The following is a 21,139-nucleotide window of genomic DNA, read 5'->3' as shown; positions in this document are numbered from 1 at the left end:
CACACACACCATCCTGACTTGGAAATATATCGGCCGTTCCTTCACTGTCACTGGGTCAAAATCCTGGAACTCCCTCCCTAACAGCACTGTGGGTGTACCTACACCACACGGGACTGCAGCAGGTTCAAGATGGCGGCTCCCTCCCCCCCACCTTTGTAAGGGGTAGTTAGGGATGGGTAATACTGACAGGGCCTGGCCAGTGCTGCCCACATACTAGGAATGAATAATGAGGGCAGAGGGGAGGAAAATACTGTGAATCTATCAGAGAAATGGGGAGCTCCCAACTCTGAGCTCACAGGACTCTCAATTTGGTATGGGCCCCTTCTTCCACAGTCCAGACACTGAGGGAATGAAGCATGGCTATTTGACTGAGTGGGGCATCACAGGGTGACCAGCAGGAGCTCGAGAATCTCATAGTGAAACATATTGTAATCTCCACTTCCATCATTTATGTTCTTATGTCCTTTCTCTCTCTCTCGCTGTCTCTCCCTTGCTGTCTCTTGCTCCGTTTCTGTCTCTCACTCCCTCTCTGTCTCTCACTCTCTCTGTCTCTCACTCTCTCTCTGTCTCTTTCTCACTCTCTCTGTCTCACTCTCTTTCTCTCTGTCTCTCTCTCTCTCACTCTCTCTCTGTCTCTCACTCTCTCTCTGTCTCTCTCTCACTCTCTCACTCTCTCTCTGTCTCTCACTCTCTCTCTGTCTCTCTCTCACTCTCTGTCTCTCTCTCACTCTCTGTCTCTCTCTCACTCTCTGTCTCTCTCTCACTCTCTGTCTCTGTCTCTCTCTCACTCTCTCTGTCTCTCTCTCTCACTCTCACTCCCTCTGTCTCACTCTCACTCCCTCTGTCTCTCTCTCACTCCCTCTGTCTCTCTCTCACTCCCTCTGTCTCTCTCTCACTCCCTCTGTCTCTCTCTCACTCCCTCTGTCTCTGTCTCTCTCTCACTCTCTCACTCTCTCTCTCTGTAGGTGAGACTGGATGTTTTTATCAATGGGCGCGGGGTGTTCAGATGCGGACGAATTTGGACCTGATTCTGGACTGGCTGCAGGGTGTGGGTCTGGGTGACATTGCGGCAGAATATTTCCGCAAACTGTCTGCCAGCGCTAACCTGCTGTGTATACCCAAGACCAGCCTGCTGAAGGTGAGTGCCCGCCCTATCCCCTCACTCCCCTTCGCTGCCTCCTCACTGCCTCTCGCTGTCCCTCACTCCCCCTCACTGCCTCTCGCTGTCCCTCACTCCCCAGTGCTATCCCTCACTCCCCAGTGCTATCCCCTCGCTGTCCCTCACTCCCACTCACTGCCTCTCACTGTCCCTCACTCCCCAGTGCTATCCCCTCGCTGTCCCTCACTCCCCAGTGCTATCCCCCTCGCCCTCACTGCCTCTCGCTGTCCCTCACTCCCCAGTGCTATCCCCTCGCTGTCCCTCACTCCCCAGTGCTATCCCCTCGCTGTCCCTCACTCCCCCTCACTGCCTCTTGCTGTCCCTCACTCCCCAGTGCTATCCCCTCGCTGTCCCTCACTGCCTCTCGCTGTCCCTCACTCCCCCTCGCAGTCCCTCACTCCCCAGTGCTATCCCCTCGCTGTCCCTCACTCCCCAGTGCTATCCCCTCGCTGTCCCTCACTCCCCTCACTGCCCCTTGCTGTCCCTCACTCCCCCTCACTGCATCTTGCTTCCCCTCACTGCCCCTCGCTCCTCCTCGCCACCCCTTGCTCCCCCCTCACTGCCTCTCACTCCGCCCTCGCTCACTCTCACTCCTCCCTCACTCCCCCCTCACCTCCACTTGCTCCCCCTCACTGCCCCTAGCTTTCTCTCACTCCCCCCTCACTCCCACTCGCTGCCCCTCGCTCCCCGTCACTGCCGCCTCCCTGCTCCTCACTCTCCCTCCTACCCACTCGCACCCCACTCACTGCCCCTCACCCCCTCGCTGACTCTCGCTCCCCCTCAATGGACCTCGTGGCCCTTCACTGCTTATTGCTCCCCCTCGCTCCTCAATCACTGTCCCTCGCTGCCACTCACTCCCCCCACTCCCACTGTCCCTCACTCCCCCTTGCCCCTCCCTCATTGCTCCTCATTCCCTTCTCGCTGCCCCCCTCTCTGCCCCCGCTCACTACCACCCCCTCGCTGCCCCCCTCACTGCCAGCCCTTTGCCACCACCCCCTCGCTCCCTCCCTTGCTCCCTCCCTCCGCTCAGTCTCCCTCACTCAGTTTCTCTCTGTTGTTCCTGGGGGTGGGGGGTTAAGGGGATGTGTGGCAGAGTAAGGATCCCTCTGTCCTGCCTCACCATCGTTTATGTGTCTCTCTTCCTCTCTCCCCCTCCTCCCCCCTCTCTCCCTCCCCCCCTTTCCCCCCTGCTCTTCATACCCCCTCTTCCTCTCTCCCCCTCTCTCCCTTTTCCCACTTTCTCTCTCCCCCCTTCCCTCCCTCCTTTCCCCCTTCCCCCTCTCTCCATTCCTCCCTCTGCCTCCTCTCCCTCTCCCCCTTCCTCCTCTTCCTCTCTCTCCCTCTCCCCCCCCCCTCCCCTTTGCAGATGTCCTGGGACTCCCTCCATGAGGAGCACTCAGCCCTCAGTCCCTCGCAGCTCACCCACCTCCTGAGGAACTACCAGCTGGGTCCCGGACGTCCTCGGCCCGGCTCCTGGACCGCGCCGCAGGGCGACAAACTGCAGAAAGGTAGGGACTGCGAGTGGGGAAGGGGGAAATGATGAGGGGGAGGGAGAGGGAGGGAAGGGGTGGAGGGAGGGAGAGAGAGAGGGGGAGGGTGAAAGTGGGTGGAGGGAGAGGGGGTGGAGGAAGGGAGAGAGCGGAGGGAGGGTTGTTCTGGGTCTGACACAAACTGACATGCCTCTATCTCTTCACCATCCCCCCCCCCCCCACCCTCCCTGCCCCTCCCTATCCCGCCACACTCTATGTCTATTCATTATGAGGTTGGGTAGGGTGCAGCCATCCCTCCATCATCAGTCCCACTCCAGATGAGAAGGACCATTGCTCCATCCTGACTATTTGACTGCATGGGGCATCACGATAAGTTTCTTCAATGCCACTGCCCCCAGCCCCTCACTAACGGCCTACCTTTGCCTTCTCACCCTCCCCTCCCCCAGGTGAGATCTTTGCCAGCTTTACGGACCACCCCCCGCTGATCCTGCCCTCGGAGAACTTCCGCCTTTGCCTGGCACGCCCGGTGCCCTCGGAGGATTTCTACGCCCGCCTGAGGCACCTGCGGTCCTTCCTGTGGGAGCGGGAGAAGCAGAGAGTGCCAGCCAACCAGCGGACGGCAATTCGACTGTGAGGGACATCACCAGGGCGAAGAGGGTCAAGTTAAGGTCGGCGTCGGAGGGCCTGTATTTTTAATAAAACCATCCCATTGGATCCCCTGACTTTCATTCATCTGAGGGAGACACGGAGAGGGTGGGGAGTGAGGGAGACGGGGAGAGGGTGGGGAGTGAGGGAGACGGAGAGAGGGTGGGGGATTGAGGGAGACGGTGAGGGATTGAGGGAGACGGGGAGAGGGCGGGGGATTGAGGGAGACGGGGAGAGGGTGGGGGAGTGAGGGAGACGGGGAGGGGGTGGGGGATGGAGGGAGACGGGGAGAGGGTGGGGGATGGAGGGAGACGGGGAGAGGGCGGGGGATTGAGGGAGACGGGGAGAGGGCAGGGGATTGAGGGAGACGGGGAGGGGGTGGGGGGATTGAGGGAGACGGGGAGAGGGCGGGGGATCGAGGGAGACGGGGAGAGGGTGGGGGATCGAGGGAGACGGGGAGAGGGTGGGGGATTGAGGGAGACGGGGAGAGGGCGGGGGATTGAGGGAGACGGGGAGGGGGTGGGGGATTGAGGGAGACGGGGAGGGGGTGGGGGATTGAGGGAGAGGGCAGCAGTAAACTCTGACCCTTTTGAGGAGAAACAAGCTGCTTGAACCGAGGGTTGCACAGTGTTTGATAACGAGTAAACCTCCTGATACTCTCTCTGGAAGATCCACTGGAAAGTGCACCATGTCCCACTACTTCCTGGTCTCCCTCTGCTCCAGAAATGAGACAGGGATACAGAGCAAGTGCTGTTTTTCTCAGTTAGGGCAGAATGATCAGCACCGGTTAGGAGGAGTGAAGGGCAGTCCAGTGCTGTGTGTTTCTTTGATCCCAGTCCCGGTGAACAGGTCTGCCCTCACCACATGATGCAGAGAGGAAAATGGATCACAGAAACTGAGAGACAGAAACAGACAGAGAGAGACACAGTGAGAGAGACACAGTGGAAGTGAGAGAGACACAGTGGAAGAGAGAGAGACACAGTGGAAGAGAGAGAGGGAGAGACAGAGAGAGAGAGAGACACACAGTGAAAGAGACAGAAAGAGAGAGAGAAAATGAGAGAGACAGAGAGAGAGAGACAGAGAGAGACAGAGAGAGAGAGACAAAGAGTGAGAGAACCAGAGAGAGATATATTTAGACAGCGTGTGACAGAGGGAGGGAGAGAGACAGAGAGAAAGAGAGAGAGGGGGAGGAAAGTGTTGTGACGCACTTTCACACACTTCATTTCTGAATGCAGGAAGCATTTATTTACCAGAAAACCATAATCCGATGGCTGTTCGTTGCTCCCTGCACGTCTCATGTTGGGGAAGACTTCACCCTCATTCCTTTCCACTTTTTTGTTCTTCCACTACCTTTGCCTTGGGGTTTTTTTCTTGCTGTCTATTTCACTCAGGCTCAGACTCAGTGCAGGTTCCTGGTCCAAGGTGTGGATGTTTTCACAAACATGTGAACTTTTTAAAAGAAATTTGAACCATCTCCAAGTGACGGAGGGTGTGATCAGCTCAGGGGTTGTTTCCAGAGAACGCTCTCCCTTCCCCTGGCTTCTTCTCAATTGGAACATCAGTCCCTTGATGCAGTTAACTTTTTCAGTGATATTTGCAGCTATTCTTTCTATCGCCAGCTTTTGAAAGCATTTGATATTCTCAAAGTGTAAGCTTTTTATGTCCTCTGAACAGCAGCAATTTGTTTTATACTCAAGTTCCTCATCTTTAACCTTAAAGCCGCAGCTCTTGCATCACAAGGTTATTTACTCTTTTTATTTTCTCTGTATATTTTTCTTCCTAAAATGTTGATCCTGCCAATTCAGATTTCTTCTGCATCTGTCGCTCAGCCTCCCCAATGCACTGAGCGCCCCCCGGATCACCTCCACCATGTAAGTGGAGGTACACTTTTGCATTTCACTCATCCTTCTTGTGGAACCTGACCAGTGGCCTTACTGTGTTCTCCCTCTTGCCCACGCATTGTGTAGAAGATGTTCTGCTCTATGCTACTCAAAAAATGGCAATATCTTTTAACTACTCAAATGTGTCTATTTACCCGAAGGGACACTTCAGTTAAAAAACGGATGGTCACTGGTGTCAAGATACAAAGTCTGAGGTCACGTACCAATGACTCAAGAACAGCTTCTTCCCTGCTGCTGTCAGACTGTTGAATGGACTTGCCTCACATTAAGTTGATCTTTCTCTACACCCTCGCTATGACTGTAACGTGACATTCTGCACTCTCTCCTTTCCTTCTCTATGAACAGTATGCTTTGTCTGTATAAAGCGCAAGAAACAATACTTTCACTGTATGTTAATACATGTGACAATAATAAATCAAATCAATCGTTTTATCCTCATCACCAGGTGTATTTTCACAGAATTCATTTGTGACCGATTTATTAACCAGAACACAGCAGCTTCATGGTGACACCTAGCTCCCTTCACATCACCTGCCTAAGAGCACTCCACCCCCTGGGGTGATTATCCACCCAACTGGTCATGCAGGTCAAGGACAAACACCACAGAAAGACAGAGAGGCAGAGGGGGAGAGAGGGGGAGAGAGAGAGAGAGAGAGAGAGAGAGAGAGAGAGACATTCAGAGAGAAAAGCAGATACAGACAGAGAGGCAGACAGAGAGAGAAGCAGAGAGAGAGAAAGGCAAACAGACAGAGAGAGAGAGAGATAGAGAGAGGGAGGGAGACATATAGAGAAAGAGAGAGACAGTCAAAGAAAGAGACACAGACAGACAGAGGGAGACACAGGGAGAAGGACAGATGGGGAGAGACACAGAGGGAGAGACACAGAGAGAGAAGAAAGACAGAGACAGAGAGACACAGAATGACAAAGAGACAGAGAGGGAGAGAGACAGAGAGGGAGAGAGACAGAGAGGGAGAGAGACAGAGAGGGAGAGAGACAGAGAGGGAGAGAGACAGAGAGGGAGAGCGAGACGGAGACAGAGGGGAGAGAGAGACAGAGTGAAACAGAGAGAGATAGAAAGAGAGAGACAGAAAGAGAGAAGCAGAGAGGGAGAGACAGAAACAGAGACAGAGAGTTTTGTGTCCTCTGCTCTCCTGCGATGTGAAGCTAATGCAACACATTGTGCCTTTGTCTGTTTGTGTGAGTGAGGAGGTACATTGTCTCAAGGTGTATGGACACATAGTGGAGACCCGGAGAGAGAGCGGGGACCCGGAGAGAGAGCGGGACCTGGAGTGAGAGAGGACGTGGAGTGAGCGGGACCTGGAGTGAGAGAGGACGTGGAGAGAGCGGGGACCTGGAGTGAGAGAGGACGTGGACAGAGCGGGACCTAGTGCATCCTCTCTTGGGTTCAGTCGCCAAATTGTAAACTCCCCTTTAAGAGGCAGTATGGGAACACAAAGGGGTAGGCTTTTGACACTTTCTCTCGCAGAAGATGAACAACTGCGTTGCGATGGACAGGCAAGGCTCCTTGGGCACTGCCCTGAGTTAATTGCCCTGAAGAATCAAACACAGGAAGCAAGGCTGGGACAGTATGTCAACAGATTTAATCATAGCCTCCATTTCACTGTACCAATCTGTCAACAAGGTACAATTAACAACTCTGCAGACACACCCAGTCCCCCCCCGCAACTTCCTTCAACTGCAATTAAACAAACTTTCCCAACACTCTTGCTATGACTGTAACATCACATTCTGCACCCTCTCGTTCTCTATGAATGGTATGCTTCGTTTGTACAGCAAGCAAGAAACAATACTTTTCACTGTATCCCAATACATGTGACAATAATAAATCAAATCAAATCCCAGTGAGTTTATCCGCCAGGGCAGAGAGCTACTGATCGTCAATCCGTAATCCAGGCTGACACTCTCCCCCCCGGTGCCAGTACTGAGGGAGTGCTGCACTGTCGGGGGTAGATGTATATACTCTAGGATTTGAGCTCCATAATCCAGGCCGACATTCCTCCCGGTGCCGGTACTGAGGGAGGTAGGTATGTATATTTTCCTATATCAATGCTGTCTGGGTATAAAACTAACAAGTATTGCCTACATTGAGACAGGATGGACAGCGAGGAAAAATTTGGACATCAGGAATGTATTTTTTCTGGGCAAGACAATGCATCAATATCTTGATCTCCCTTCTCTCCCTCCCCACTGGCGGGCGCCGCACCCCCGCACCCCCCCCCCCCCCCCCCAACACACCACCACCGCCGCCGCCGCCTCAAACTGCCCGCACCTCATTCACCAGGTCCTGCATACTCTCCTTCCGGTGCAGTTTGTGCCTCCGGCTGACACACCAGGTCACCCAGCTGGTGGCCAGGGTGAGAACGGCCAGAGCGAACAGCCCAAACCCCAGCAGGGACAGGCTGGAGCCTGCAGACTCCTGCCACAGTCCCACCCCCATGGCCGAGACTCCCACCAGCAGCGTAAAGACGCCCAGTGCCAGGAGACAGCAGTGGCAGGAGCGGTCCAGGTCGCCCGTAGCAAGGGAGGCTCTGTGCAAGGGGTCCACAGAGGGGAAGCGGAGAGTTCCACTGCTGGCATCGAAGGCGACCCCCTCGGTGGGAGGACCTGGAGGAGATGGGCTGTCCATGCTGGAGTCTCGGGAGCTTGTGTTATGCCCAGGGACACTGTAGAGAGACACACACAGTCAGCAAATCAATCCCAAACTAACCCCACTGCCCCCGCTCTCTCCCCATAGCCCTGTATCAATCTCAAACTAACCCCACTGCCCCACTCTCTCCCCATAGCCCTGTATCAATCCCAAACTAATCCCACTGCCCCGCTCTCTCCCCATAGCCCTGTATCAATCCCCAAACTAATCCCACTGCCCCCGCTCTCTCCCCATAGCCCTGTATCAATCCCAAACTAATCCCACTGCCCCACTCTCTCCCCATAGCCCTGTATCAATCCCAAACTAATCCCATTGCCCCGCTCTCTCCCCATAGCCCTGTATCAATCCCCAAACTAATCCCACTGCCCCGCTCTCTCCCCATAGCCCTGTATCAATCCCCAAACTAACCCCACTGCCCCGCTCTCTCCCCATAGCCCTGTACCAATCCCACACTAATCCCACTGCCCCGCTCTCTCCCCATAGCCCTGTATCAATCCCCAAACTAATCCCACTGCCCCGCTCTCTCCCCATAGCCCAGTATCAATCCCAAACTAGCCCCACTGCCCCACTCTCTCCCCATAGCCCTGTATCAATCCCCAAACTAATCCCACTGCCCCACTCTCTCCCCATAGCCCTGTATCAATCCCAAACTAATCCCACTGCCCCACTCTCTCCCCATAGCCCAGTATCAATCCCAAACTAACCCCACTGCCCCACTCTCTCCCCATAGCCCTGTATCAATCCCAAACTAATCCCACTGCCCCACTCTCTCCCCATAGCCCTGTATCAATCCCAAACTAATCCCACTGCCCCACTCTCTCCCCATAGCCCTGTATCAAACCCCAAACTAATCCCACTGCCCCGCTCTCTCCCCATAGCCCTGTATCAATCCCCAAGCCAAATTTTTCCATCTGTTTACTTACCTGAGAAAAGCGGCAAAGAAACCAGGAACCCTAAACCAAGTCAAATTCTCGTTGCCTCTCTCTCTCTCTTTGCCTCAGGAAGTCTTCTACATCAGGTGAAGAGATATTGGGAAGACTTTGAGGCAGCAAGTGCACACCAGCAAGAATTTCTCCAATGCCGGGGGTGGGGGGTGGTGGTGAAGCACCACTGCAAAACCTTTCTCAAAGCCTGCCTGAGACACTTTGAGCTGTCCTCGCTGTTATCAACTGTTACTGAGTTGATTCTATCCTCCTGCTCGCTCTTCTGTTTAAAGAAGGCAAGCGGCAAGCGATGGCAAGGGAATAAATTAAAAGACTGATAATGATCTCTAGACATCACCACCACTGGTATTGGGAGAATTCCTCTTAAAGGGGAGGTTGCTGCATTGTCCACAGACTGCAATTGTCCAGTGTTAGAGACTCACATTCAGCCTCACTGTCTGTGGGAATGCTACACACAGAACATTCACGCCACACAATGTGCCAGGCAATATCTGTCTCCAACAAGAGAGGATCTAACCATCTCCCCCTTGACATTCAATGGTATTACCATCACTGAAACCCCCACTGTCAACATCCTGGGGGTTACCATTGACCAGACACTGAACCAGACCCAGCCGTATAAATACTGTGGCTCCCAGAGCAGGTCAGAGGCTGGGAATTCTGCCGAGAGTAACTCACCTCCTGACTCCCCCCAAAGCCTGTCCACCATCTACAAGGACACAAGTCAGGAGTGTGATGGAATACTCTCCACTTACCTGGATGAGTGCGGCTCCCAACAACACTCGAGAAGCTCGACACCATCCAGGACAAAACAGCCCCCGCTCGAGCGACACACTAACCCCCACCTTCAACATTCACTCCCTCCACCACCGACACACAGAGGCAGCCGTGTGTACCATCTACAAGATGCACTGCAGTGACTCACCAAGGCTCCTTCAACAGCACCTTCCAAACCCACCACCTCTACCACCTAGAAGGACAAGGGCAGCAGACACATGGGAAAACATGTTTGATCCGCTCTTGTCATTGCCTGGCATTTGTGTGGCGCTAATGTTCGCTGCTTCAGGGGTAACGGGGGTAAGATGAGGTGAGGTAGGCAGGAGGGGGTTCCTGTTGAATAGGCGCACCAGCACAGAGAGATGGGTAAATGTCCTATTCTTCACTGTGGAGGTCACACGCAATACAATTTGACCTAATCTCTTGATCTTCTTAAATCTTCCACATTCTCAGAATTGAGGTTTCTGAACAGATAGATACAGCAAGAGTGAGTGAGAGACACAGAGAGAGGGACAGAGAGACAGAGACAGAGATAAATAGAGACAGAGAGAAAGAGAGACAGAGACACAGAGAGAGAGACAGAGAGATAGAGACAGAGAGAGAAGAGATAAATAGAGACAGTGACAGAGAGAGAGGGACAGGTAGATAGAGACAGAGGGACAGGTAGATAGAGACAGAGATAGATAAAGACAGAGAGAGAGAAAGAGAGACAGAGACAGAGAGAGAGAGAGAGGGACAGAGAGAGAGAGACACAGAGATAGAGAGAGAAAGAGAGAGTGGCAGAGAGGGAGAAACAGAGAGTGAGAGACTGAGAGAGAGGGTGAGAGAGAAACATAGAGACACAGAGAAACATAGAAAGAGAGAGAGAGAGACTGGGCAGGGAGGAGAGGGAGCGATATTGCGATCTGAGTTTGAGGTGGTTGAGAGAGGAGAGAGTGCGGCAGTCGTGGTGCTGTCTCAGGGTATGTAAGGGTGTGTGCCGGAGTGTGTGTTGGGGTGCGTTGGGGTGTGTCGGGGTGCGTGGCAGGGAGTTGGGGGCTGTGATGAAGCTGAGTTACTCATCTCGCCGCTCGCTCTCCGTGGCACTGAATTCGGTGGGGCTGCTGGCATCGATCTGTGCCTTTGGTACCAGCTACTGGTGTGTGGGCACCCACAAGGTAGTCAAACCTGCCTGCCTATCGGCTGTCCGGCTCCAGAACTGCATCTCGGGCAATGGCAGCCTCCCCCAGAACACCAGCCTCCACCAGCCGGTCCAGTATGTTTGGGAGACCGGAGAGGATCGCTTCACATCTCGCTATTTCCACACCGGCTTCTGGTATTCCTGCGAGGAACACGGCAATGGGGGTGAGTGGGGGAGTGGGGTGAGAGGGAGTAGGGGAAGAAGGGTGGGGGAAGAGGAGTGGGAGGGGATTGGGGGTGGGGTGAGGGTGAGTGTGGGGGAAAGATGAATGGGGGGAGGGCGAGTGGGGGAGAAGAGTGAGTCGGGAGGTGAGGGGGAGTGGGGGTGAGGGTGATTGGGGCTAAGTGGGGGGGAGGGGGAGTGGGCAGCGAGGGAGAGTGCCAAAAGGGGGGTTGAGGGGAGGGGGAGTTGGAGAGATAGGTTGTGGCAGAAGCGAGGGCAAGTGAGTGGCTGTGGGGGATTGGGGGGCCATAGGGGAGTGGGGGGGCCCAAAGATGAGTGGGGGGGTCCGAAGGGGAGTGGGGGGGCCGAGGGGGAGTGGGGTTGGGGGAGTTAGGGGAGGGCGAGTGGGGGCGTGAGGAGAGAGTGGGAGGGTGAGGAGGTGGCAAGATGGAGTGGGAGGCCAAGGGGGAGTGGGGCCCGAAGGCGAGTGGGGGGCCGAGGGTGGAGGGGCACGGGGGGCAAGGAGTGGTGGAGGGGGGTGGAGGGATGAGGGTCAGTGTGGGGAGAGGGGTGGGGGCCAAGGCGGAGTTGGGGGGCAAGGGGGAATGGGGGAGCAGTAGTGAAGGGGCAAGGGGGTGTGGGGGGAGGGGGAGAGGGAGGGGGGAGGGAGGAGGCGAGGAAGTGTGGTGTGGTACTGAACACAGGAGCCTCAACCATACAGGTTCATAGCCATGCAGAGAGCGAGAGAGAGATCGAGACCGCCCCAACTCAGAGATTTCATTCTCCATTCTAGGCCCATCCCTAATTCCCCTTGATGGGTCAGCCACCATCTTGAACCTGCTGCAATCCCATGTGGTGTAGGTACAACCACAGTGCTGTTAGGGAGGGAATTCCAGGATTGTTATTGGACATCAGTCAGTCCCATGTGGGGTAGGTACATCCACAGTGCTGTTAGGGAGGGAGTTCCAGGATTGTTATTGGACATCAGTCAGTCTGTGTAGTGTAGGTACGAATGAGTGAGTGAATTAGAATCAAATTTTACATTTGGCCTATTGAGTCTAAACAGTTTCTCCTGATGAGCAAGGTGGTTTATTGATATCCCTCTGCCCTGGATATAACAGCAGGGGAGGTTAAGATGGAGCTCTATAAAACACTGATTAGGTCACAGTTCTGGTTGCCACACTATCGGAAGGATGTGATTGCTCTGGAGGGGGTGCAGAGGAGATTCATCAGGATGGTGCCCGGCCTGGAGTGTTTCAGGGGTGAAGAGAGGCTGGTTAGAGTGGGGCTGTCTTCCTCGGAGCAGAGAAGGCTGAGGGGGGACCTGATCGAGGTGTACAAAATGACAAGAGACAAATACAGAGTGGATAGGAAGGAGCTAAGGGACAGGAGATTTAGAGGGTATTTGAGGAGAAACCATCTCACCCAGAGGGTGGTGGGAATGTGGAACTCGCTGCCTGAAAGGGTGGTAGAGGCAGGAACTCTCACAACGATTAAGAAGTGTTAAGATGAGCACCTGAAACACCATCACATCCAATACGGAGCAAGTGTTGGAAAATGGATTTATTATAGACCGTACTAGTTTCTCATCTAATAATCATCCAATGCCCTCGCAAATGCCTTGATTGAAGCTGCCAGTTCCATGCAGAACATTCCAGAACCCTCTCATTCTCAATCCACTAGCTTCTTTCCATAAGAATCAAAACACACTTGAATCTTTTAAATCACCTTAAACACAGCAATCAGATCAGGCCTTAATCTCCGGGAGACAAAGGGACGTAGAAGATTAGAGGGGGAATGAAGATGCCAGATCAAGTGAAAGGGAGAGAGAGAGAGAGAAACGACAGGGCAAGGGGGGAGACAGAGACAGAGAGATAGTGACAGAGAATTAGGGAAAGGCAAAGAATAAGGAGAGCAAGTGTACCTACACCACATGGGACTGACTGAGAGGGACCAAGGCAGAGAGAGAGTGAGAGACACAGCGAGCGAGCAAGAGGTGGGAGGGCAGGGGGGAGGGGTGAGAAAGAGAGAGAGGGAGAGAAAAGCAGAGAGGGGACGAGACAGAGAGAGAAGGCGAGAGAGAAAGGGTGCTGAAGGGAGAGAGAGGGGGGGCAGATGAGAGAGGGGAAGAGAGGAGGCAAGACAAAGGGGGGGGGGCAGGGTGAGACAGATGGAGGGGCAAGGGCCAAAGGGAGAGAGAGGGAAGGCAAGATGGGGGGGTAGTGGGTGGGTGAGACAGAGGGAGAGAAGGGGATGAGACGGGGGGAGGGGTGGGTGAGACAGAGGGAGAGTGGGGAGCGAAACAGGGGGAGAGTGTGTGAGGGGGGGTGAAACAGAGGGAGAGTGGGGTAAGACAGAGGGAGAGAGAGGGAGGCTGAGAGGGGAACAAGACAGAGGGAGAGGCGAAACAGAGTGAGAGACAGAGACACATGGTGTGAGAGAGAGACAGAGGGAGATGGGAAGTCTGCAGGAGAGACCAGGAAAACAGTAGACAGTGTGAATGAAAACAGTGAGTGTTGTAACTCAGCTGTCTGCAGGTTATCAGAGCTCAGATTGTGTGTTTTTCTGTCTCTTGCAGTGAAATGCCGCAGTTTCATTCAGCTAACACCGGAGTCGGAACTTGGTGAGTCTAGCCTGTCTTATACCATTCTTCACAATATTGACAAACATTTTCATTGCTCTATCCCCTGTCACCCAATCAGGACGTCCCAAAGCCCCTCGCTGCTGATGTAAGGCATTTCAGAAGCGTGCTCGCTGTTGGAAACATAATTAGTGCACAGCAAGATCTCACAAACAACAATGTGACAACGACCCAGATCATCGGATTCCTTTAGTATTATGGCTGGAGGAAAAAATATTGCACCCCCAGGGAGTGTCGGTCTGGATTATGGAGCTCAAATCCTAGACTATATACATCTACCCCCGACAGTGCAGCACTCCCTCAGTACTGGCACCGGGGGGAGTGTCAGCCTGGATTATGGAGCTCAAATCCTAGAGTATATACATCTACCCCCGACAGTGCAGCACTCCCTCAGTACTGGCACTGGGGGGAGTGTCGGCCTGGATTATGGAGCTCAAATCCTAGAGTATATACATCTACCGCCGACAGTGCAGCACTCCCTCAGTACTGGCCTCGGTGGTGGGGTGAGAGGGAGAGAGAACTATTGATGGACACACGTTGGATCCTGGTTCTCTGACTGAGTTCTAGGGCTGGAAAAGGTGGAAGTGAAGTCAGACACGGGGGTTGAGGGTGGATCCTGACATAAGTCAGTCTCCTTACCCACCCCAGTGCTTTTCAGCAAGCAGTGAGAGTGAAGAGACGGACTTTGGGGCAAATGTCTACCTGCTTGATCAAGCTCGAGAAAGCTTATCACAGACTGAGCTGCAGAAGCCTGATAGGCCTCTTGGAGCTCAATCCAGGCACTGCACCCCATCTAACCCACACTCCCCCCAATCCACAACCCTCCCCCAGCTCCATGTCTCTGAACCCCATCAGAGACACAGGGTTAGAGGGGGATGGGGCGGGGGGCGGGGCGGGGCGGGGCACTGGCTGGCTGGTTGGTATGGCATGATTCTAGTTAATTCATTCACAGGATGTGGACGTCACTGGCCAGACCCAGCATTCATTCCCATCCCAAATAGCCCCTTGAGGTGGTCGTGGGTGACCTACCATCTTGGACCTACTGCCAGTTCCATGTGGTGTAGGTACATACACCCACAGCGCTGTTAGGGAGGGAGTTCCAGGACTGTTATTGGACATCAGTCAGTCCCCGTATGGTGTAGGTACACCCACAGTGCTGTTAGGGAGGGAGTTCCAGGATTGTTATTGGACATCAGTCAGTCCGTGTGGTGTAGGTACACCCACAGTGCTGTTAGGGAGGGAGTTCCAGGATTGTTATTGGACATTAGTCAATCCATGTGGTGTAAGTACAGCCACAGTGCTGTTAGGGTGACGTGGTGACACAGTGGTTAGCACTGCTGCCTCACAACGACAGGGACCTGGGTTCGCTTCCAGCCTCAAGTTTGCACATTCTCCCCGTGTCTCTATGCATTTCCTCCGGGTGCTCCTGTTGCCTCCCACACTCCAAAGATGTGCACGTTAGGTGTATTGGTTATGCTAAATTTGCCTCTTAGTGTCCAAAGATGCTTAGGGCTCAGTGGATTGGCCAGGCTAAATGCAGAGTTCCCAGGCAGGGTGGCAGAGAAAGATAGGCCTGGTTAAGATGCACTTTCAGCATCGTACACATGGGCTGAATGGCCTCTTTCTGTACTGTAGGGATTCTAAGATTTCTCTTGTAGATGGTACACATGGCTGCCCCCGCGGGAGTGAATGTTGAAGGTGGGGGTTAGTGTGTCGATCGAGCAGGGGCTGCTTTGTCCTGGATGGTGTCGAGCTTCTCGAGTGCTGTTGGGAGCCGCACTCATCCAGGTAAGTGGGGAGTATTCCATCACACTCCTGACTTGTGTCCTTGTAGATGGTGGACAGGCTTTGGGGGGAGTCAGGAGGTGAGTTACTCTCCACAGGATTTCCAGTCTCTGACCTGCTGTGGGAGCCACAGTATTTATACGGCTGGGTCTGGTTCAGTGTCTGGTCAATGGTAACCCCGAAATGTTGATAGTGGGAGAATTCAGTGATGGTAATACCATTGAATCTCAAAGGGAGATGATTAGATTCTCTCTTTGGGAAGGGCAATGGCACTTTATGTCATAAGAACAGAAGAAACAGGAGCAGGAGTGGGCCATCTAGCCCTTCGCGCCTGCCAACAGCTACAATGTCAACAAAGACCCTGACCTTCCTTCCAGCTCCTTGCTGTGTAACTGATCTTTATTTTGCAGGGGTGCTGTGGTTTGCCATTGTCTCAGAGAGCCTCTTCATCGCTTTCCTGAGCTTTGGCTTCCTCCTCATGTGCCTGGAGCTCCTGTACTCAAGGACTGTGGCAGACACTCTGAAAATCAGCTCCTTTGCTGCAATCTTTACTGTCTTATCTGGTGAGTGCCCTTCCTCAGAGGAAGGGGAGAGATGGATGAGATTGACTCAGGGCTGCGGTCCTCGGTTCATGCAGAGAGACAAGTTCCGGGGGTGGTGGTGGTGGTGGGGTGTGTGCGTGCACACGCGCGTGTGAGGGGAGGGGAGCGGTGGGTTCTCCTTTGAGCGGAACAGGTTAAGCAGACAGCACCTTTTCAATAAAACCTGTTGTATGTTACTTTGAATCCACATGTGCATGCCATGTCTTTTCTGACTGTAAAAACCCTCAACACAAGAAACAGAAGCAGGAGGAGGCCATCCAGCCCTTCGAGCCTGCTCCACCATTCAATCCCATCATTGCTGATCTATGCTGGCCTCAGCTCCTTTTCTGTGTCACTTCCCCACAGCCCGCTATTCCCCAAACTATCAAATATTTACCCATCTCCACTTTAAATACTTCCAATGATCCAGCCTCCAGCACTTTTTGGGGCAGAGAATTCCAGAGCTTCCCCACCCTCTGGGAGAAGAGATTTCTACACACCTCAGTTAGGAATATCTGGTCCTTTATCTTGTAGCTTTGTTCCCTTGTTCCAGACTCTCCCACTGGTGAAAACATCTCACCATCTACCCTGTCAACCCCCCTCAGGGTCTTATATGTTTGAAAAAGGTCACTCCTCACTCTTCTAAACCCCGAGGAATTCAGAGCCAGATTATTCAGTCTCTCCTGATGGGACAACCCTCTCATTCCAGGGATTAGCCTGGTGAATCTCTTTTGGACTGCCTCCAATACCACTCTATCCTTCTTTAGGTAAGGGGACTAAAACTGTACGCAGTATTCCAGGAGAGGCCTCACCAACACCCTGTACAATTACAACAAATCCTCCCTATTTTTAAACTCCAGTCCCTTTGCAATAAAGGATAAAATACCATTTTACCTTCTCAGCTTGTTGGAGCTGCACGCGAGCATTTTGTGGTTCATACACTGGAACACCCAGATCCCTCTGTACTTCACTCACCTGCAGTCTCTCTCCATTTAGATAATAATCTGCCTTTTGATTCCTCCGACCAAAGTGCGTGACCTCACACTTCCCCACGTTAAACTCCAGCTGCCAGGTTTCCACCCAGTCTCCCAATCTATCGATATCCCCCTGCAGAATCACCATATCCTCATCACAACCCGTCCTTCCACCTATCTTGATATTAAGGCGTTCAAAGAAGAGGTATGCGATGAAAGTGGATAAGGAGAAACTGTTCCCAGCGATAGGAAGGTCGGGGACCACAAGGGACACAATTAAAGGCAATCAGCAAGGCGCTACCTGAAAGGGCAACGGAAGCAGATTCAACAGGAACTTTTAAAAGGGAGAATTCGAGAAATATTCGATGGGGAAAGATTTACAGAGAGATGCAGGAGCAATACTGATCAGATTGCTCATTCATAGATCCACCACAGAGACAAGGGGTTGAATAGCCTTAATGATTGTGCAATTCACAGGGGTATACGGCGAGGGACATTAAATACTGGCCTTTGAAAGGCAAGGATGGGTTTATCAAATGTAAATGTGCATGGTGTACAACGCTCACTTGAGGGCTGTTAAGAATCAGCCCCCCTCTCCCATCGCCAGGAGTTGGGGAGGTACACTTGGGCCAGTCCAAGCAGGGACACAGATTTCCCAGAGGGAAAGTCAAGATGTATTATTTGTAGCTGGAGAGGCACATTACCAAGGAATACCAACAACAATTTCACCAGGGGAGGAGAGGGATGCTGACTGGTCATCTGGTTGACTGGGCAGCAATTGCTGAATAATACTGAGTACATGGATAGCTATATACCAGCTGCTGCCTTCACCAAATCAGGTGAACCGAGAATGTGGCTCATTTATACGCACTCAGAGTGGCATACATTCTTGCAAAGCGACAAGTCTTCTACAAAAGGAATCTGCTCAAGCCTTGTGCCTTTTTTTTGCCAGGGAATTTGGGGAACCCATCGCTCCCCTTTATTTTGGCCACGATGCCCACCCCAATATTGAGTTGACTGACCTGACCTACCAGTCGACTAGCTCCCTTCTCGGGTACATATCATTTGAAATTTGACATTTTGCCTTATACCTGTGGGAACTCACACTCATGTTTCACTTCCGGCTTTGCTAGGACTCCTCGGCATGGTGGGACACATGATGTACGCAACGGTGTTCCATGTTACTGTCAGCCTTGGTCCAAAGGATTGGAAGCCACAATCATGGGACTATGGATGGTCGTTCCAGTGAGTATAACTCTCATTAACGGGCTGAGATACAGAGTGAAGCTCCCTCTACACTGTTCCCATCAAACACTCCCAGGACAGGTACAGCACGGGGTTAGATACAGAGTGAAGCTCCCTCTACACTGTTCCCATCAAACACTCCCAGGACAGGTACAGCACAGGGTTAGGTACAGAGTAATGAACACCCTCAACAACCACCAGGCTGGAGTGTTCTCTTCCTGTTGGGGAACACTTCAGCAGTCACGGGCATTTGGCCTCTAATCTTTGGGTAAGTGTTCTCCAAGGTGGCCTTCACGACAAACGACAACACAGAGTCGCTGATCAGAGACTGATAGCCAAGTTCCACACACGAGGATGGCCTAAACCAGGATCTTGGGTTCGTGTTACAGTATCTGTAACCCCGACAACTTGCCTGGATTTGCAAAATCTCACTAACTTTCCTGTCTGGAAACAATACACATCTTTTTAAACTGTGTTTAATGGTCTCTCCACTCACATTTCTGTATGTTTAAGACTTGATTAGCTGTAAAGACTCACATTCCAATCAATATTCAAGTAAATTGAGTTTGTGTCTTTATATGCTATATTTGTGATCAGAACTCCCACCCATCTGACAAAGTAACAGCCAGTTCTGAAGGCTAGTGGCATTTACTATAAATAAACCTGTTGGACTTTAACTTGGTATTGAGAGACTTCTTACTGTGTTTACCCCATCAAACACTCCCAGAACAGATACAGCACAGGGTTAGATGAAGAATAAAGCTACTCTATTGCCATCAAACACTTCCAGGAGAGGTACAGCACATGATTAGATACAGAGTGAAGCTCCCTCTAGACTGCCCCATCAAACACTGACGTGGAGATGCCACGTTGGACTGGGGTAAACACAGTAAGAAGTCTGACAACACCAGGTTTAAGTCCACCCGATTTATTTGATAGTAAACTCACAAGCTTTAGGGGTTTGCCATTCGTCAGGTGAATGAAGAGTTCTGGCCTCAAGTGAGTTTATGATCAAATAAATTGGTTGGACTTAAACCCGGTGTTGTCAGACTTCTTACCATCAAACACTCCCAGGACAGGTACAGCACGGGGTTAGATACAGAGTAAAGCTCCCTCTACACTATCCCCATCAAACACTCCCAGGACAGGTACAGCACAGGGTTAGATACAGAGTAAAGCTCCCTCTACACTGTCCCCCATCAAACACTCCCAGGACAGGTACAGCACGGGGTTAGATACAGAGTAAAGCTCCCTCTACACTGTCCCCCCATCAAACACTCCCAGGACAGGTACAGCACAGGGTTAGATACAGAGTAAAGCTCCCTCTACACTGTCCCCCATCAAACACTCCCAGGACAGGTACAGCACGGGGTTAGATACAGAGTAAAGCTCCCTCTACACTGTCCCCCATCAAACACTCCCAGGACAGGTACAGCACAGGGTTAGATACAGAGTAAAGCTCCCTCTACACTGTCCCCCATCAAACACTCCCAGGACAGGTACAGCACAGGGTTAGATACAGAGTAAAGCTCCCTCTAAACTGTCCCCATCAAACACTCCCAGGACAGGTACAGCACGGGGTTAGATACAGAGTAAAGCTCCCTCTACACTGAAGCTCTGTGATTGTTGTGAGATCCTGTTCACAAAGGAGGATTACAAGGTTTGCCAAATTGGATACATCAGCTTAGCGTCTGAAGTTCAAAACGGATTAAGTGTTAATAATGAGAAGCAAAGAGCATTTTAGGCCACATCAATTCTGTGGTAACTCCCACTGATTCACTTCAACCTGACCCCATTCTCCCACCCCAACACTATTGTATGCATGTGCCACACCTCTGTCGGGAGTTTAAAGAATGAGGGGAGATTGAACAGGAGGATGAGGATTGTAGGGACTGGAGGGGGTTACAGAGATAGGGAGGGGGGGATTTGAACAGGAGGATGAGGATTGTAGGGGCTGGAGAAGGTTACAGAGTTAGGGAGGGAAGAAGCGAGGGAGGGATTTGAACAGGAGGATGAAGGTTGTATGGACTGGAGGAATTACAGAGATAGGGAGGGAGGGGTTTGAACAGGAGGATGAAGATTGTAGGGACTGGAGGAGGTTACAGAGATAGGGAGGGAAGGAGCGAGGGAGGGATTTGAACAGGAGGATGATGATTGTAGGGACTGGAGGAATTACAGAGATAGGGAGGGAGGGGTTTGAACAGGAGGATGAAGGTTGTATGGACTGGAGGAATTACAGAGATAGGGAGGGAGGGGTTTGAACAGGAGGATGAAGATTGTAGGGACTGGAGGAGGTTACAGAGATAGGGAGGGAAGGAGCGAGGGAGGGATTTGAACAGGAGGATGATGATTGTAGGGACTGGAGGAATTACAGAGATAGGGAGGGAGGGGTTTGAACAGGAGGATGAAGATTGTAGGGACTGGAGGAATTACAGAGATAGGGAGGGAGGGATTTGAACAGGAGGATGAGGATTGTAGGGGCTGGAGGAGGTTACAGAGATAGGGAGGGAAGGAGCGAGGGAGGGATTTGAACAGGAGGATGATGATTGTAACTGCGATTGCTCTGTCTCTCCCAGCTTGGCCTGGTTCGCCTTCAGTTGCTGCATGGTATCAGCAGTGACCAGCCTGAACTTGTACAGCAAAATCATTGCCCAACTCAAGTATGCCAGGCGCATCGAGGAGAGTGCCATCCCAGGACCCAGTCTGGTCATTGACCCTGAGGACGCCCCTTTCCTCTGGCAGCGCTCCATCTTCTCCCTCGAGGGGAGCTCAGGTGGGCTGAAGGGTGGCCGGGACGAGGCTGCACCAGCTCCAGGGAAGAGCGCCAGTTTCAACATCTCCCTGGAGGAGGAGGAGGAAGCGTGTTAATCTGGGAGCGCGGGAAGTGACCCGGATCTCCTGCACTGCGAGGGGGCATGGCAGGAGCGAATGGCAATGTCTTTGAGTTCTGCTCCACCTGTGTCACACTGTGCCAAGGGCAACCCCCC

General features: G+C 52.5%; 2 protein-coding genes across 2 annotated transcripts; both read left to right on the top strand.

Moving 5' to 3' along the window:
* The first annotated feature begins 971 nt into the window (after nt 1-971).
* On the top strand, nt 972-3,370 carry LOC145340126 (ras-interacting protein 1-like). Its single transcript, XM_080184551.1, has 3 exons — nt 972-1,138; nt 2,526-2,667; nt 3,096-3,370. The coding sequence occupies exons 1-3, from the start codon at nt 1,007-1,009 to the stop codon at nt 3,281-3,283; spliced, it is 462 nt and encodes a 153-aa protein (XP_080040677.1). The 5' UTR covers nt 972-1,006; the 3' UTR covers nt 3,284-3,370.
* Nucleotides 3,371-10,601: 7,231 nt separating this feature from the next.
* Nucleotides 10,602-21,115, top strand: LOC145340122 (germ cell-specific gene 1-like protein). Its single transcript, XM_080184548.1, has 5 exons — nt 10,602-10,928; nt 13,505-13,549; nt 15,763-15,915; nt 18,041-18,152; nt 20,729-21,115. Exons 1-5 carry the CDS (start codon nt 10,628-10,630, stop codon nt 21,018-21,020), a joined length of 903 nt encoding a protein of 300 aa, XP_080040674.1. The 5' UTR covers nt 10,602-10,627; the 3' UTR covers nt 21,021-21,115.
* The last annotated feature ends 24 nt before the right edge of the window (nt 21,116-21,139 follow it).

Source organism: Carcharhinus amblyrhynchos, unplaced genomic scaffold (assembly GCF_965287045.1).
Source record: "Carcharhinus amblyrhynchos unplaced genomic scaffold, sCarAmb.v2.hapA scaffold_790, whole genome shotgun sequence".
NCBI lineage: Eukaryota > Metazoa > Chordata > Chondrichthyes > Carcharhiniformes > Carcharhinidae > Carcharhinus > Carcharhinus amblyrhynchos.
The sequence above is the reverse complement of the archived record's forward strand: the minus strand, read 5'-3'. Positions and strand labels throughout refer to the sequence as shown.

Bases quoted from the DNA above. Each gene is read 5' to 3' on its own strand.
- LOC145340126 (XM_080184551.1), top strand. From the start codon at position 1,007: ATGCGGACGAATTTGGACCTGATTCTGGACTGGCTGCAGGGTGTGGGT. The intron at 1,139-2,525 runs GTGAGTGCCCGC...TCCCCTTTGCAG, and splicing joins CCAAGACCAGCCTGCTGAAG to ATGTCCTGGGACTCCCTCCA. The intron at 2,668-3,095 runs GTAGGGACTGCG...CCCCTCCCCCAG, and splicing joins GGGCGACAAACTGCAGAAAG to GTGAGATCTTTGCCAGCTTT.
- LOC145340122 (XM_080184548.1), top strand. From the start codon at position 10,628: ATGAAGCTGAGTTACTCATCTCGCCGCTCGCTCTCCGTGGCACTGAAT. The intron at 10,929-13,504 runs GTGAGTGGGGGA...TGTCTCTTGCAG, and splicing joins CGAGGAACACGGCAATGGGG to TGAAATGCCGCAGTTTCATT. The intron at 13,550-15,762 runs GTGAGTCTAGCC...TTTATTTTGCAG, and splicing joins AACACCGGAGTCGGAACTTG to GGGTGCTGTGGTTTGCCATT.